Source organism: Vombatus ursinus, unplaced genomic scaffold (assembly GCF_900497805.2).
Source record: "Vombatus ursinus unplaced genomic scaffold, bare-nosed wombat genome assembly UNPS02014832.1, whole genome shotgun sequence".
In the NCBI taxonomy this organism is placed as follows: domain Eukaryota; kingdom Metazoa; phylum Chordata; class Mammalia; order Diprotodontia; family Vombatidae; genus Vombatus; species Vombatus ursinus.
The window spans coordinates 52,006,116-52,020,365 of record NW_020954610.1 but is presented as its reverse complement, the minus strand read 5'-3'; the positions used below and the strand labels follow the sequence as shown (position 1 = coordinate 52,020,365).

At 43.4% G+C, this 14,250-nt stretch overlaps 1 protein-coding gene across 1 annotated transcript in view; it reads right to left on the bottom strand.

The window, feature by feature from the left end:
* The window catches only part of GRIN2A (glutamate ionotropic receptor NMDA type subunit 2A), a 466,205-nt gene extending 462,981 nt beyond the window's left edge, over positions 1-3,224 (bottom strand). Inside the window, exon 1 of the mRNA XM_027839475.1 lies at positions 2,814-3,224. Coding sequence (XP_027695276.1) covers positions 2,814-3,224 — 411 coding nt within the window. The remainder of the gene's footprint in view (positions 1-2,813) is intronic.
* Between the last annotated feature and the right edge of the window lie 11,026 nt (positions 3,225-14,250).

Below are 14,250 nucleotides of genomic sequence, written 5' to 3'. Positions count from 1 at the left end.
TCAACCTGATTGTCCATCCTTTCTGTTTTTCATCCGTGACCTCTCGTAACATTTCTCTCTTTCTGTTATTTAACCAGGTCTCCAATCCTAGTTACAGCATAACCAACTTACCTCAACTTTTTCTTTGGTTTTCCTTCCCCTCCCTCTCTTCCTCCACTAATCCACCAAGGATCTTTTCCTTTTCATTCTATGCCTTGAGATTTCACACCAAGACTTCTCCCCTTTTTGAAGTCCAAGTCTTTAAGTTTCAATCTCAAAAACTCCATTACAGAAGAACATTTAATTATTGGGATCTCCTCTCTTCCCCACCCACATTTCCCATACTTGTCTGTACACAGTTGGTGATTAATAAGCATTGGTTGAATGGAAATTTTTGAGTATATAGGCTTTGTTATGTTTTCAGTATTTTTTCCCCTCAAAGGAGCAAGAGACCAGAGGGCATGCATGAGGAATGTACAGATAGGTTCCAATCAGTGTAAATAATGAGTCCCCTGAAGTAGTCATATGTATTTGTATTCTCACATTATTTGAAGTTATAATTATGCAAAATACAGTCAATGGTTCCAACCCAATGGAAATATGCAGTGCAAATTCAAATAATGTGACCACTTCATGGTATTCATTATTTGCACTAATCAGGACCTAACTGCATGCATGTGCATTTTAACTGTTAACTAAATTAACTTCTGCTCTTATAAATCAGTGCATTTTTATGTAGCTAGTTTAGCAGCAAAAAATAATTATTCTAGACATAATTCTGGGCTTTACCAGATAAGTCTGGCCTAAGGTGAAGATAGCTTTTCTCAGTATAGAAAGATCTAAATTTGGGACATGGTCTGTAACTTAGATGGTCACTATTCTTTTATTTTGTCAGCAACCAGAGAAGTGAGTTTAGATTTTATAAAATTGGTTTTGTAGGCAACTTCCCAACATTCCATCTCCATAGACAACATATACAACTTAAGTGTTCCTCTATCTTATAACTGAAAGAACTGGTACTTTTTAAGTCACTTACATGAAAGACTAATGTAATAAAGAAAAGTTAATATTTCATAAGACCTCCTTTGTGTTCAGACAATCTTAGGCTTCTCCCTACTTGGAACCACTTCATGAAGGTAGTTGAATGCTCACCACCTAATGCTCACTGTTTCTCCAACTTTTTTTCACCTTTTTCATTCCCAGAGTCTGTTTTCTACCCCCTACTTTTTTTTCTCATCTCAGTACCTCTTAAATATTCTCCAGTCTCCCCATCATTCCACCAAGCTCAACCATACCTCAGTTCTTTCAAAGACAATTGTCAAATGTTTCCATAATCTTGGACTCCAATCATTTACTTTGGTAACCCTCTGACTTCTCCTGAGTATCACCCCAGTGGGGGCCTTTGTTGATTCTATTCTATTTCTCTTTCTATCCCTTCGATTTTCATTATCCTTCTAGACACATTGTCTGGGATTGTCTTCTCTCTAAATTCTTTCAGGAAGATTGGTTCTGCTGCCTTCATCAAAGATCTGCATTGTTGCACCCCTATGTCCTGCACCTCCAAAAAGGGTAAAACAAAATTGGAGGCCCCACAAGTCATGAGGACAATACTCAAATACCCTCTGGGAGTAGCTCACCCTGAACATCACCCTATAATGTATTATAAATGAATATTTAATAGGTTATTGCTGCAGTGCACTAAAAAATATTACTCTGGTGGCCTAGAAGAATTAATATAGTCCCCAAAGGTATTGTAGGCAGTTGCCGAGGCAAAAGGAGAATATGGCTTGATGTATATGAAAGTATCTTCAGAGTTCCAAAAGAAAAGTGCCATTTAAATCTCAAAGGATTATTTTATTACATCTCCTCCTGTCTAAGGAAGGAGAAGATCCTTCCTTACTGCTGGTAACAAGTAAATTAATCTTTCATTGTCTTATCTCATGTTCCACGAATTCTCTGATTCCATTGGAGTTGTACATGAATTCAGGCATCTCCAGCAGATCATGCTTTTCACTTCTGTCCCTCAACCTGATGTTCTGTCCCTTTTCTTTTTCTTCTGAGACCTCTCAGATCAGTTCCCTTCCTTTATCTGCATTAACCAAGTACCCTACCTTGGTTATACCATAACCATTTTGCTCCGGCTTTCCCTCTACTCTTCCTTCCTCCTCCTCTCCCTCACCAGTTCCCCACAAAGCTTCTTTTCAAATAGGTACCTTGACATTTCATATCAATCCTGCCCCTCTTTCCTGAGTCCAATGGGTTCTTCATCTTCAACCTCAGATTCCATTGCAGACATTGCATTCTTTCATTCCTAATAGCCAGTTTGGGGACTACAGTATGTATTTTCCATACACACTGTATACAAAATTCACCCCAGTCTTTAGCTTTTCAGAAAATACCCTCTCCCTAATTTCCGGTCCCATTGCTTTCCATTCAGACATCTCCTCAAGAGCTATCTTTCTAGTAAAACTGCAGTAAGTCAAGTATTCCCACCAACTTCTTGAAAGGGAAAAAGTTATGGGGGGATGAAATCAAAGTCAACCCTGGTGTCCCTTCCCTATCCCCTGAGAGGGAAAAGCTGGAGGACAGACCTTGCTATTTCATCCCATGTGCAGCAATCAAAATCTTGTGGAAGAGTTACCCAGTATCCACTCACCCGGAGAGATAAATGGGAGACAACCCTGGTCTTTATCTCATCCTGAGCCTCTCCGACTGTATCCCCAGACAGAGTTCTCCACCCACTCTCCCTCCCCTTATCGAACTTCACAGGTGTGGGCAACCATCCCACCCCACGAGTCCTCTTTATCATCCCTAGCCCACTCACCCCCTATTACCTTATCAGCCATGATCATGGAGGCACCACCGTGGATCCCCAGAATGGGGATGAAGGTCTGGGAGGAGATAAAATCCAAGATCTGTGCGATGGCTTCCTGGTCCGTGTCATCCCCAAACACTAGCCCATGGATGCGGGCGCCAGACATGAGGTCGCAGACATGGGTGATGAGACTCTTGGGGTCTGTAAGGTTGACCAGCATGGCCACCACATTCACGTCGAGAGCAAGCTCACCTGCCAGTTCCCGGCCCCACAGGTTACGGATGTCGCGCTCTGTCACATCGTGGCTCCGGCCCAGAAGCACCGCGATGTTCAACGCCGGGGGCCCCTTCTCCGCGCGAGCTCGTGCCGGGCTCCGCCACACCAGCAGAGCCGGCAGCACCAGCAACGCCCAGTAGCCCAGTCTGCCCATGGTCGCCAGCTGCGATCCCTACAGGAAAGGGCGCACGCAGAGTGAGGACCCCCAACTCAAGGAAAGCTACATTGCCAGACAGTCAGAAACTTCACTCCACAAACCAGGGCAGAACACGATTCTGTCGGTCCCATACCCAGAAGGAAGATCCTCTGGGAATAAAACTCAGCTTCAAAGCTCAACCTGGTCCTACTTGTAGAGTGAAATATCCCTTACCCAACACACACACACACACACACGCACACTTTACACTCCTCGTCTGGGATGAGGGCACGCCTGGCGTTGCTGCGGGGGAGAATGAGCTATACACTCTTCTCCCACCACCACTACCCCTTCAATCCAGCGCATACGAGACCTGCGTTAGAAGCAGCTACTGGAGCAAAGGTCCCCCTCCCTCCACAAGAGAGGAGACAGGTGCCCAGTGAACCAGGAGTGAAAGGGAGCAAGGAGCTGTCCAGAGTTAGAAGAATGCCTTGATAAGAGACCTTGGAACCTGCTGGGCCAACATCCCTCAGTGACCCCAGGATAGAGCAGAGCTCATTCCTCTCCAGTAGCCTTCTCTGGTTCCTCTCTGTTCTGGGAGCGTTGATGGACAGAGAACAATTGCAAGGCAGCATGGCAAGGGGTGGAGGGGAGGAAGAGGAGGGAGAAAGCTTACACCAGGTTTGACCCTACTGAAAAGTCTTATGGCGATACATGGGCGCGGGTTCGGTGCGTGGGGCAGATGCTAAGATGTGTGGGGAAGCGAGCGATCCGAGCCATATTCCCTCAGATCCACACACACTCAGACCCATGCAATTTGGCGCACAGCCGCATTCACCTGTATGCATCCGCATACACGTCCCATGCTGACAGGTGATCGGGAAACACAAACATAGCTCCATGCAAGCACACAGCTCACTGTTCAGGTGCACACACAAGTTCTACACATAAATGTAGTGTACACAGGAGCTGGCGCTTGCATGCACACGGGCAAACACGTGTACACACACGTGTGTGCACACGCCCATGAACACGCACACACCCATGCGTCCCCTCACCAGGGCTGCGGAGCCCTGCGAAGTTCATCTTTAACTCTATAGAGTCTCTGCCTTCTGGAGAGTCCCTCAGTCCCCACGCGGAGGGTAGGCACAGAGAGCAGGGCAGCAGCGCCCCCTGGTGGCCACCTATCCCTCTTCCCGCGGTTCTCTTCTATTCGCTCTCCCCACCTTTTTTTTTTCCTCTCTCCCCCAGCCCTGCGGTCCCCAGCTCCCCCGCCGGGACGTACCAGGATCGCCGGAGAAGGTCGAGGCTGCGGTGGGGCGCGCTGCGCAGTCGAGCATTTCGGCCGCCTCAGCAGCAGCCGAGGTTAGGGGGCTCTCCCATCCTGCCACCCCAGCGCGCTCCCCTGGCCGTCCGGCGCTGCCCGCATAGCCCCCACTGGAGGCGGCTATCCCAGCCGGAGGTTTTGCAGCACAGCTCTGCCGAGGTTGGAGAGAGAAAAGGAAAAGATAAATCCAACCTGGGGGCTGTGCGTAAAACGTACAAATATATGCATATGAAAAGCTTGACCTTAAAGAGGAGCCAAGCTTGGCTCCCATTGATATACCCAAATGTGGCTCAGACGCTACCATCCGGCAGTGCTGTCAAGAACGCTGGGGAAGTCCTACTCTACTGAGCCCGGGGGCTGAGGGACAGCAGAGTTATCCAGTTCCCACCCCCTGTCCGTTCTGAAAAAGCAAATTCGGCTTTCAATGCAACCCTCCCCTCACCCGTCTCCAGTAGCTAGGAGTTGTGCGTCGGGGAGCCACCAAGCTTAAGCAGAAGGGGAAGGAGAATAAGGGTTGGGGAGGGGGGAGATCTTTCTAATGAAAGGAGGAGTAAGGATTGGGAAAGAAGAGAACGGAAAAGCACTCCAGCAGTCCCGCTGTCCAAGAAAACAGCCGCTCTCCTTCCTTGTGTGCTTAATATCCCACATAGTGAATCCCTCTCTGTCAATCCAGCTATCCTTCTCTTCCTATTCCCCCACCTCCCTCTACCCCAGGGGGGAAAATTGGTTCTGGATCTAAGTGCAAGCAGAGCTCGCTAGGTCCGTGCGCCCCTGCTCCGCTTCTCCTAGCAATACTCACCGCAGCCACCCTCCACATAGTTCCCAAAGGCAGCTCTTCCAAGTCATCTCCGGGGCTAAAAAACGCGGCCCCGCGGCTCCAGTTTTCAGTACTCCCTGGCCCCCATAAGCCAGCCGAGACCCCCCCTCCCCAGTCCCTCTCTTCTTTCCCTTCTCTTCCCTATGGCTACACGTCCCTTTTAGAGTCTGTGCCCGGGTATTCCACGCTCTGCTTCTCTCTGGACAAGAGCAAGGATGAGTCCTCGGCTATTCCAACACCACAGAGCTCCTTCTCCGCAGCCTAGCCTTTCGGGGCGCGCGCACCCGTGTGTGCGTGCGTGTGGGGCGGGGGGAGGAGATGGCAGGGGATCCCCGCGTTCTCTGTCAGAGGGTAGAGCCAAATGAGGAGGAGAGAAGAGTGGGAGAATCAGGAGAGGTTGCTCTCAGCTTTCCTGCAGTCCAGCTCCACGCTCGGGTCCCAGCTCCCGGTTCTCTGCTCCTAGACCAGAATTAGAAGGGCGCGCCCGACTCGCTGCAATGCTTTCCAGCAATGGTAAAAAAAAAGGGGGGGGGTGTCCCTGGACGTGCTCCGCACAGCCCGGGGAGGGGGCGGGCTCCCGCTCCCGCTCCTGCTGCTGCTTCTGCTCCCGCCACTGCCGCCGCCTAGGAGGAAGAAGGGGGCAGGTGCGCCCCCTCGCCAACTTGGGGACTTATTCAGAGCTGGTTTCTTGGTGGGATGCAGAAGCCCAGCTCAAGCCCGAGACTCTGACAGGGGGAAGGAGTACCTCTTCTCCTCCCACCCCCGCTTCCCCCTCCGATACACACACACACACACACACACACACACACAGAGTATGCCACCTTCTCTTACTGAGAATATATCAGCCCTGGTCCCCACCCCAAAAGAAGGAAAGCTTCAGAGTCTGATGACTGGAGGTCTCTGAACCTTTGGCCCCAGGACCACCATAAGTAAAAGCTCAGGAAAGTCTAGTGTCAACCTGATCTAGTGCTGTCCGTGGTGCTGAAGCAACATTTCCTTTAGGTTCTCCACAAGGGTTCCTCCTGTTTTATGATGCGGCTAAAGAGGAATCAATTATTTAGAGTTCTAGGCTGTCCGTTCCTCTCCAGTGCCTGGGGCTCGTGGGAGCATTCGTCCCTTTCTATATACTCTCTCACACAAGCATATATATACATACATGATGCTTTACACCGTTTTACAAAACCAGCTCTGCCCCCCCATCCCACCTCCGCTTCCCTGTCACCACCACCACCATCTCCTCCAGTACCTGAGCTCACCCCCCTGCAGGGGGCGGGAACTGGAGGGCGGGGGTGAGGCGGGCTGAAGAGGATAGTACCACCCACTTTCAGACTGGATTAGGAGGACGCGGAGAAAGGGTGAGAAGATCAGCGGGGGTGTTTTGTAAGCCACACCAACTCGTAGCTGCCCCCAAGTTTTCTCTTTTTGAACTTCTAGAACATCTTCTGGGAGCAAAAGAAGCTGAGGAGCCCGGAGTTTGCAGATATGGTTGAGAAATACATTGAATAGACAAAATGCAGAGACCGGAAACATGGCTATTAAACTTGCTGTGAAAATTTCCAACTTTGAGACTTGGAGCCTTCATTAGAACTTACTCATCTCTGCCTGTCCCACCTAATGCCCAACCCTCTCTTTGTCTGGACAAATAAATGCACATATATGTAAAATAAATAGTTTATTTTATTTTATCTTAAACTTCAAGCCAGGCAATTTGTGAGGCAACTACTGAAGGATTTAGAGGGAAGTAATGGCCCTCCATTTCTGCACTTCAATTTGACAAATGTTAATTGCCCACTAACTATTGCTTAGATCCCAAACCATTCAGAGATCAAACGGAGAAATACCGGGTTTAAAAAAAAAAGGAAAAAATAAATTTAACCATTTCCCTCAAGCAGCTTACAGTCCAGTATGGGAGATGAGACACCTATACATGAAACTATTACAAATTAGAATGTGAAAAATGGGCACTGTGGAAATTAACAAGAGATCCCAAGTGAGAACTCATTTCTTTACTTGTGCTTGTTAAAACAATGAGATGTCTGTTATAGACTTGTCTTGGCTTGTAGATCCTAGCTCTTCAAAGGCAATGCCAGTGGAGTACACGTTTTGGCATATCCCAAAGCAAGCTGGAAAGCCTTCCAGTAGAGTCTAGGTGATGGACTGTGTGTCTGTCTTCTCAGGACCAGCTGAGCTAAAATTGGAGAGTATCAGGTACAGAAGCTGGTCCTCAGGTGATGAGGAAACTTAGTTTCTCTTCTCTTAAATAATTATGGTGATGGTGCTTAAATGAATAAGAATTGTCCAAATGATGATATGTTTCTGGATCATTAGGCTCATGACTGAGTATGGAGATTGGAAAGGATCATACTTGGGAAGTTATGCAATCCTTTCAATTATATCAAACTGATCATTGTTACAAAATAATCTCTTTAAAACAAATATTTCCCCAATGGTCCTCTATAACTACAACTACAGGATACTATAGTTTTTGGAAATTTTAAAATTGCAAATGACACAGAGACCATGAAAAGACCTTCAATGGGTAGAATCAGGTTTTAAAGTGTTATGAATGATTATGTGTGCATGAATGATGGTATCAAATTGTCAAGGCCATATCTGACCAGAAAAGGAGAGGGGAACAATCTAAGAGTCAATAAAGGGATAGCCTGAGGGGTCTCCTGATTCTCCCAAGACATTAAAAGGAAAAGAGAAAAGCCTCCAGCTTGTTTCATAGATTTATAGAAAAACTGTGGGAAAATATGGACAAGAATTTCCCAGAATCAAAAGAGGTGGAAAGACTGGGATGCACACCAGTAGTGGGAGTGCCCACATGGATGGAATCATTCAACCACTAGAGTAACATTACAATTATATATTGAGCTCCAGTCACTAAAGTGTTACTGTAATACCTTATCATGGTATGTAAGGGACTCCATTTACAAAGGCTATGGGAGGTGATCACAAGTTGTGGTGGGTTCCAGCAAGAGGCAAAGGCTTCAGATACAGTTTGAATTATGGACTATATGTCTTTCATTAAAAGGCCAACCATACCTAAATGTTAAGAGGTTCATGACTAAGTTGACCACCAGATGACCAATAATTTCTGTGACCATGTCTCATGATGATTGTCTATTAAAGGATGGAGAGGGTTTGATCTGCATCACTGTAGAGAGTAGCCCAACAGAGAGTCAGTGAATCATAGAATTTGGATTTGGAAGGAAATTTAAATCAGGGATCTTTTGAAGTATATTGAACAAATTAGTGAATGAATTCCTTAAGCCTTTTATACAAAAGAAAGAAAAGAGCAAGCAGGGAAATAAGGAGGTTTTAGTAACCTCAAGGACTGGAATGAGCTTTCTTTAAGAGGGGGAACTTGTGAGAATCTTTGAATGAAGCTAGAATTTTTATGAGGAAAACATAAAAAGGAAGTTCATTCTGGGGATGGGGCACAGCTTGTGCAAAGGCATGCATAAAGTAAACAGTATAGTGTATACCAGAACCAACAAGAAGACCAGGTTGTTGAGTGTGTGAAGGAGGATAACATACCATAAGCCTGGAAATGTAGGCTGGAGCTAGATTCTGAAGGGCTTTAAAAGTCAAATATGAAAAGTCACTTTAAAAGTCACTCTCCTCAGTGTATTTTATTCTAGAAGTAAGAGGGGGAGTTTTCAAAGCTTCCTGAGCTGTGACATGGTCAGACCTGTGCTTTAGGAGTACCACTCTGGCAACTATGGAGGATGAAATGATGGTGAGAAGATCTGGAAACAGGAAGAGCAAGGGTCATAAGATCATGGAATCATACATCTGGTTCTGGAAGAGACCTCAGAAACCATCTGGGCCACCCCTCTTATCTTAAATGTGAAGAAACTGAAGTCTAAGGAAGTGAAATGACTTGATCAAAGTCAAATAGGCATTAAGTAGATCTTCTGCCTCTAAAGGCATCACTCTTTTCATGGTAACATAGCAAAGGTGAGGCATAATTTCTAATATTTACATTGTGCCTTAAGGTTTTTAAAGAGATTTATTATCTCATTTTATCTTCACAACAATCCTTAGAGGTAGGTGTTACTATTGTATCTCCATTTTACAGATGAGAAAACTGAGGTTGAGAGAGGCTAATTGATTTGCCTAAGATCACATAGATAGGACATATCTAAGTGGAATTCACTGGTATCTATCCTCTATATCACCTAGAGTGGTGGCCATGTAAAAGGAAAGGAGACAGACTTGTGCAAAATAGATTGTGGAGTCAGAATCCATAAGATTTGGTGACTGATTAGATATGAAGGGTTAGTGAGGACAAGATAAGAATTAAATCAAGGGCTGCAAAATTATGGGTAACCAAAAGGATAATCCCTTCAATAGCAATAGGGAAATAAATTCAGAAGAAGACAAGGTTTGAGGGGAAAAAATAGTAAGTTTTTGTTTTGGATATATCAAGTTTATGATATGGCAATCCATTTGAGGATGCTCAAAATTCAGTTGTTGATGTGGCATCAGTGAGATCCTACCTAATACTTTGTTAGTATCTCTCATTTGTATTTTGTATTATAATTTTTATGTACGACTCACATCCCTAACAGATTGCAAGTCACTTGAGGGAAGATATTATCTTATTTGTCTTCATACTTCCTTTAGTGATAGGTAGAATAGTGTAGTGGATAGAGAGCTGGCAATGAAATCAGAAAGACCTGGCTTCTGGTCCTTCCTCTGATCCTTACTTGGCTATGTGACCCTGGGCAAGAAACTTAATCTCTCAGTATTATAAACAATTCTCCAAGTCTAAAACTATAAGTTGCAAAAAAGATGCCTACCTTCATTGATAGAGGGAGTTTCTTCATCTGGGAGTTCCCCATGTCAGTGAAATCACAGACCCAGTCCCCATCCCTATCGGATATCTAGCACATGCCTTTCACATAGTAGGTACTCAATAAATGTGTTTGGATGAATATATGAATGAATTAGAAGTTGCAATTGGAAAAAAGAAAACATTTCATAGTGACTGTGCTGACAAAGATATGGCTCTGGAGTTACTGAATCAACTGTTATTCAGCCAATTTGGACCATTTGCCTCCCAATCAACCACTTTGCCAAGTAGGTCAATTAAAGTAACTGGAATAATTTGTTGATTGGTCTGAATGAACAAATTGAATCAACCATGCTCATTCCAACTGATGACTCTGATTGGTTGTTAAAATTACCAAACAAATAGCAAAAAGCTAGAAACAAAGAAGGTCTCTGTTGACTGGGAAATGATTAAACAAATTGTGATTAAACAAAATAAGGCTGTAATGGAATACTATGTTATACCCTAAGAAGTTATGACTATAAGGAATCAGAGAAACATAGGAAGACATGGGAACTTAGAAGGGAATATAGACATAGGATTATAGATTCAGAGTTGGAAGAATCTTAGCAGTCAATGAGTCTAATTTCCCTATTTTACAGATGAGGAAACTGAGGTTCAGAGAGCATAGGATAAGTAGAGGATAGGTAGAGCTGGGATTAGTCCTCTAACTCAAAATCCCATGACCTTTCAATTGATTCAGAGCACAGCAAAAAGAACCATGATAACAATATAAATAATGACTACAATGATGTAAACAAATGCAACATTAAACAGCAGCCAAACTGAGACTCATTGCAATGACCACTCAGTACAAAAGAATAGGTGTTAAATCTCTTTGCTTGGTAGAGAACTTGTGTGCTAAAGGATTAGAATGTTGCATTCACTGCCAGCCACTGTTCTTTAGTTAGTCCATTTTTCTAAACTGTTTTACTTTGCTATAAGGAAGGATTCAATAGGGAAAGAGAAGTAATGTGTATGTATGGATGTATATACACATATATGTATGTGTGTGTGTGTGTATAAAATATATGGGGGCAGCTATGTAATGCAATGCATAGATCCTGAAGTCAGGAAGACCTGAGTTCAAATCCAGCCTCAGACACTTACTAGCTAGCTGTGTGACTCTGGGCAAGTCACTTAACTCTGTTTGCCTCAGTTTCCTCATCTATAAGATGAGGGACAGAAGGAAATGGCAAACTGCTCCAGATTCTTTGCCAAGAAAACCTCACATGGGGTCATGAAGGGTTGGACATGACTGAAACAACTCAACAACAACAGAGTATATGTGTATATATGTAGTACATATAAGATAACTATATACACATATGTACACATATAATTATATGTGCATATACACACATATACACATATGGACATGACTGTGGTATCAACAAAAGCTATTAGTAAAGCAAAAAGTAAAATTTAAAGTATCAAGGAAAAATATTCCAAAACACTTAATTTGGTTAAGACATACAAGTGTCACATCTAGAAATAGAATATCATCTAATAAATATCTTCAAGTTGAAGATATAAATATATGCGTGTGTATCCAAACACCACTTTTGATTCTATTTGTACCTGTGTTTTTGTCAAACAGCAAATATCATAGAATATTAGAAGTGGAAAGAATTATGTAGAGGCAACAAAAATCAGAAATTTTTCCCAGATGGAAATACTCATATATTGAGGAAATGTCATTCTACCAAATTAAATCAGTAGGAATATGGTATGTCCTGAGATCATAGGATCATATAGTTAGAGTTAGAAAGAACCTTTTAGGTTATCTAGTCCACTGATTATTTTATAGGTGAGGAAACGAAGCCAAAAGAGTCACTTGTTCAATTTCACACTAATAAGTGATAAAGCTTGTATTCAAACCCCAGCCCCTTGACTTGACAACTAGGTGGTACAGTGCTGGGCCTAGAGTCAAGAAGACCTGAGTTCAAATCTAGACTCAGATAGTTACTAACTGTGTGACCCTAGGGTCTTGGAGGACCAGACCACACATAGAAGGTGCTGATCCAGGAAGGGAGAAGTAAGGAGAGCAAAAGCAAGAAGATGGAGAAAAGAATGGGTTCAAGTCTTCCCTCTGGCATGAACTGGCTTTGTGACCCTGTCAGAGTCATATAATATCTTAGTGACACAGGCAATTCGATTGCAGAACAGATGCCAGTCTCTACTGGTAGAAGGTGTTTGCTTTTCAAGCATTTCCCCAGACTAATGAAATCACAGATCTGGTGCTCTCTTCCCCCCCCCCATGCTGAAATCTTCCCCTCCTTCAGGCCCAGATCAAGAGTTACCTCCCCGCTGACTGACGTTTTCTCTGATCTCTTCGACTCTAAGCAATCTCTTTCTCTCTCTTTGAATCTCTCGTAGCACTCCATATGGTTTTTTACTGAGTACTTATTGTCTAGGTTACTTGTTAATTGTGGCTATACCTTGTCACACCTACTAACCTATAAAAGCCTTGAGGATAGACACAACTGTTTTCATTCCCATATCTTCCCTAGTACCCAACAGAGTATTAATAGTGCATGGTAAAAAAAAAAAATAGTGCATGGTAGGTTATTAATCAACATTTATTGAATCAATTATAGCCAGAATTGATTAAGGCATAGACTCGAGGCAAATGTGTAATTTTAAAGTGAAATTTTATGGACAGGTTTGACTAATATTTCACTAACATTCAATACATAAACAGTTTTAATAAACAACCAACCGCATTCACATTTTGACTAGCAAAACAACAGCACGTATTTCAGAACATGTTACAGAAAACTGAGGCCCGGGAATATTAAGTGACTAAATCACAGTTTGAGGAAAGAGGCAGGACCATAACCTATAGTTTCTGCCTTTGTTACTCTCTTAGTGTGTGAATTGTGCCCCAAAGTGTTAGAATCCCAAAGACGCCAGCTGGCTGGGCTTGCAGAGTATATTAACCTGTAGCCCAAAATCAAATGGCTATCAGGGTCAGGCAGGCATTTAAAACTCTAAAGTATTTTCCTTGCTCTTGGTGATGGATTTCTCCTACCCTAACCAATTCCAGGACAGAAATCTGAACTGCAGCACTTTCTCTATACCTCCTCACTTGGACCCTCAGTGTTTGTGACTTGGGCTGAGTAGCATGACTCCATTCTCTCAGACTCCAACTTTCTTTTAATATCTTGACTCTGTTGTCCTGTGTTCCTGAGCTTTGTTCTTATTTCCTACGTCTACTCAGAAATCAGATCAGAAATTCCCTATTTCTAACTCCAACCTGGCAACTTTCCCCACCTCTCCCACCTACCAATTCTTAATTCCTCCCTAATGCTATATCAAATGTACTAGTCAGTTGTGTATGGATAAACTACATCATATTGCTTACTGTCTCAGGGAGGGGCTAGGGGACAAAGAGAGGGACAGATAGAATTTGGAACTTAACCTGTAATTGGGGAAAAATAAAATAATATTTAAAAAAGTACTAGTCAGGACACATGGATTGTGAACCTGACTTTGCCACTAACTATCTGAGTGATCAAGATTCCAGAGGACTTATAATGAAGGATATTGCCTACCAAAATTTGTTTTGCTTGACTAGGCATATATGTTACTAGGATTTTGTTTTTCTTTGTTGTTGGTTTTTTTTTTTTCCAATTGGGGGAAGGTAACAGAGGGGGAAGGCTCGGGAAAGGCTAATCAAAAAGAAGGAAAGAAAAATAAATAACATTCTTTAGGCTTTTTTTTTAATGCACAGAAGAGAATAGAAAGCCAGAAAAAATCACAAGTAAGCAAGAACAGATTTCAGAGGTATATTTTGAAAATCAAGTTGTACATAATGGCTTCACAGTTTCATGTTCCACTGCATATATGAAAATGCTCATTTTATTTGGTGTTAGTTAAATTCAAAATAAAAACAACAAAGATGACAAATCATCTAACTCACCCTGGCCTATTTCTAGATTCTGGGGATACAAGTTCAAAAGTAACACAGTCCTAGCCTTAAAATATCATTCATTCTACTGGCTACTTCCCCGCTTTGAGTCTGTTTCATCTTCTGTAAAGTGAAAAGGTTGAA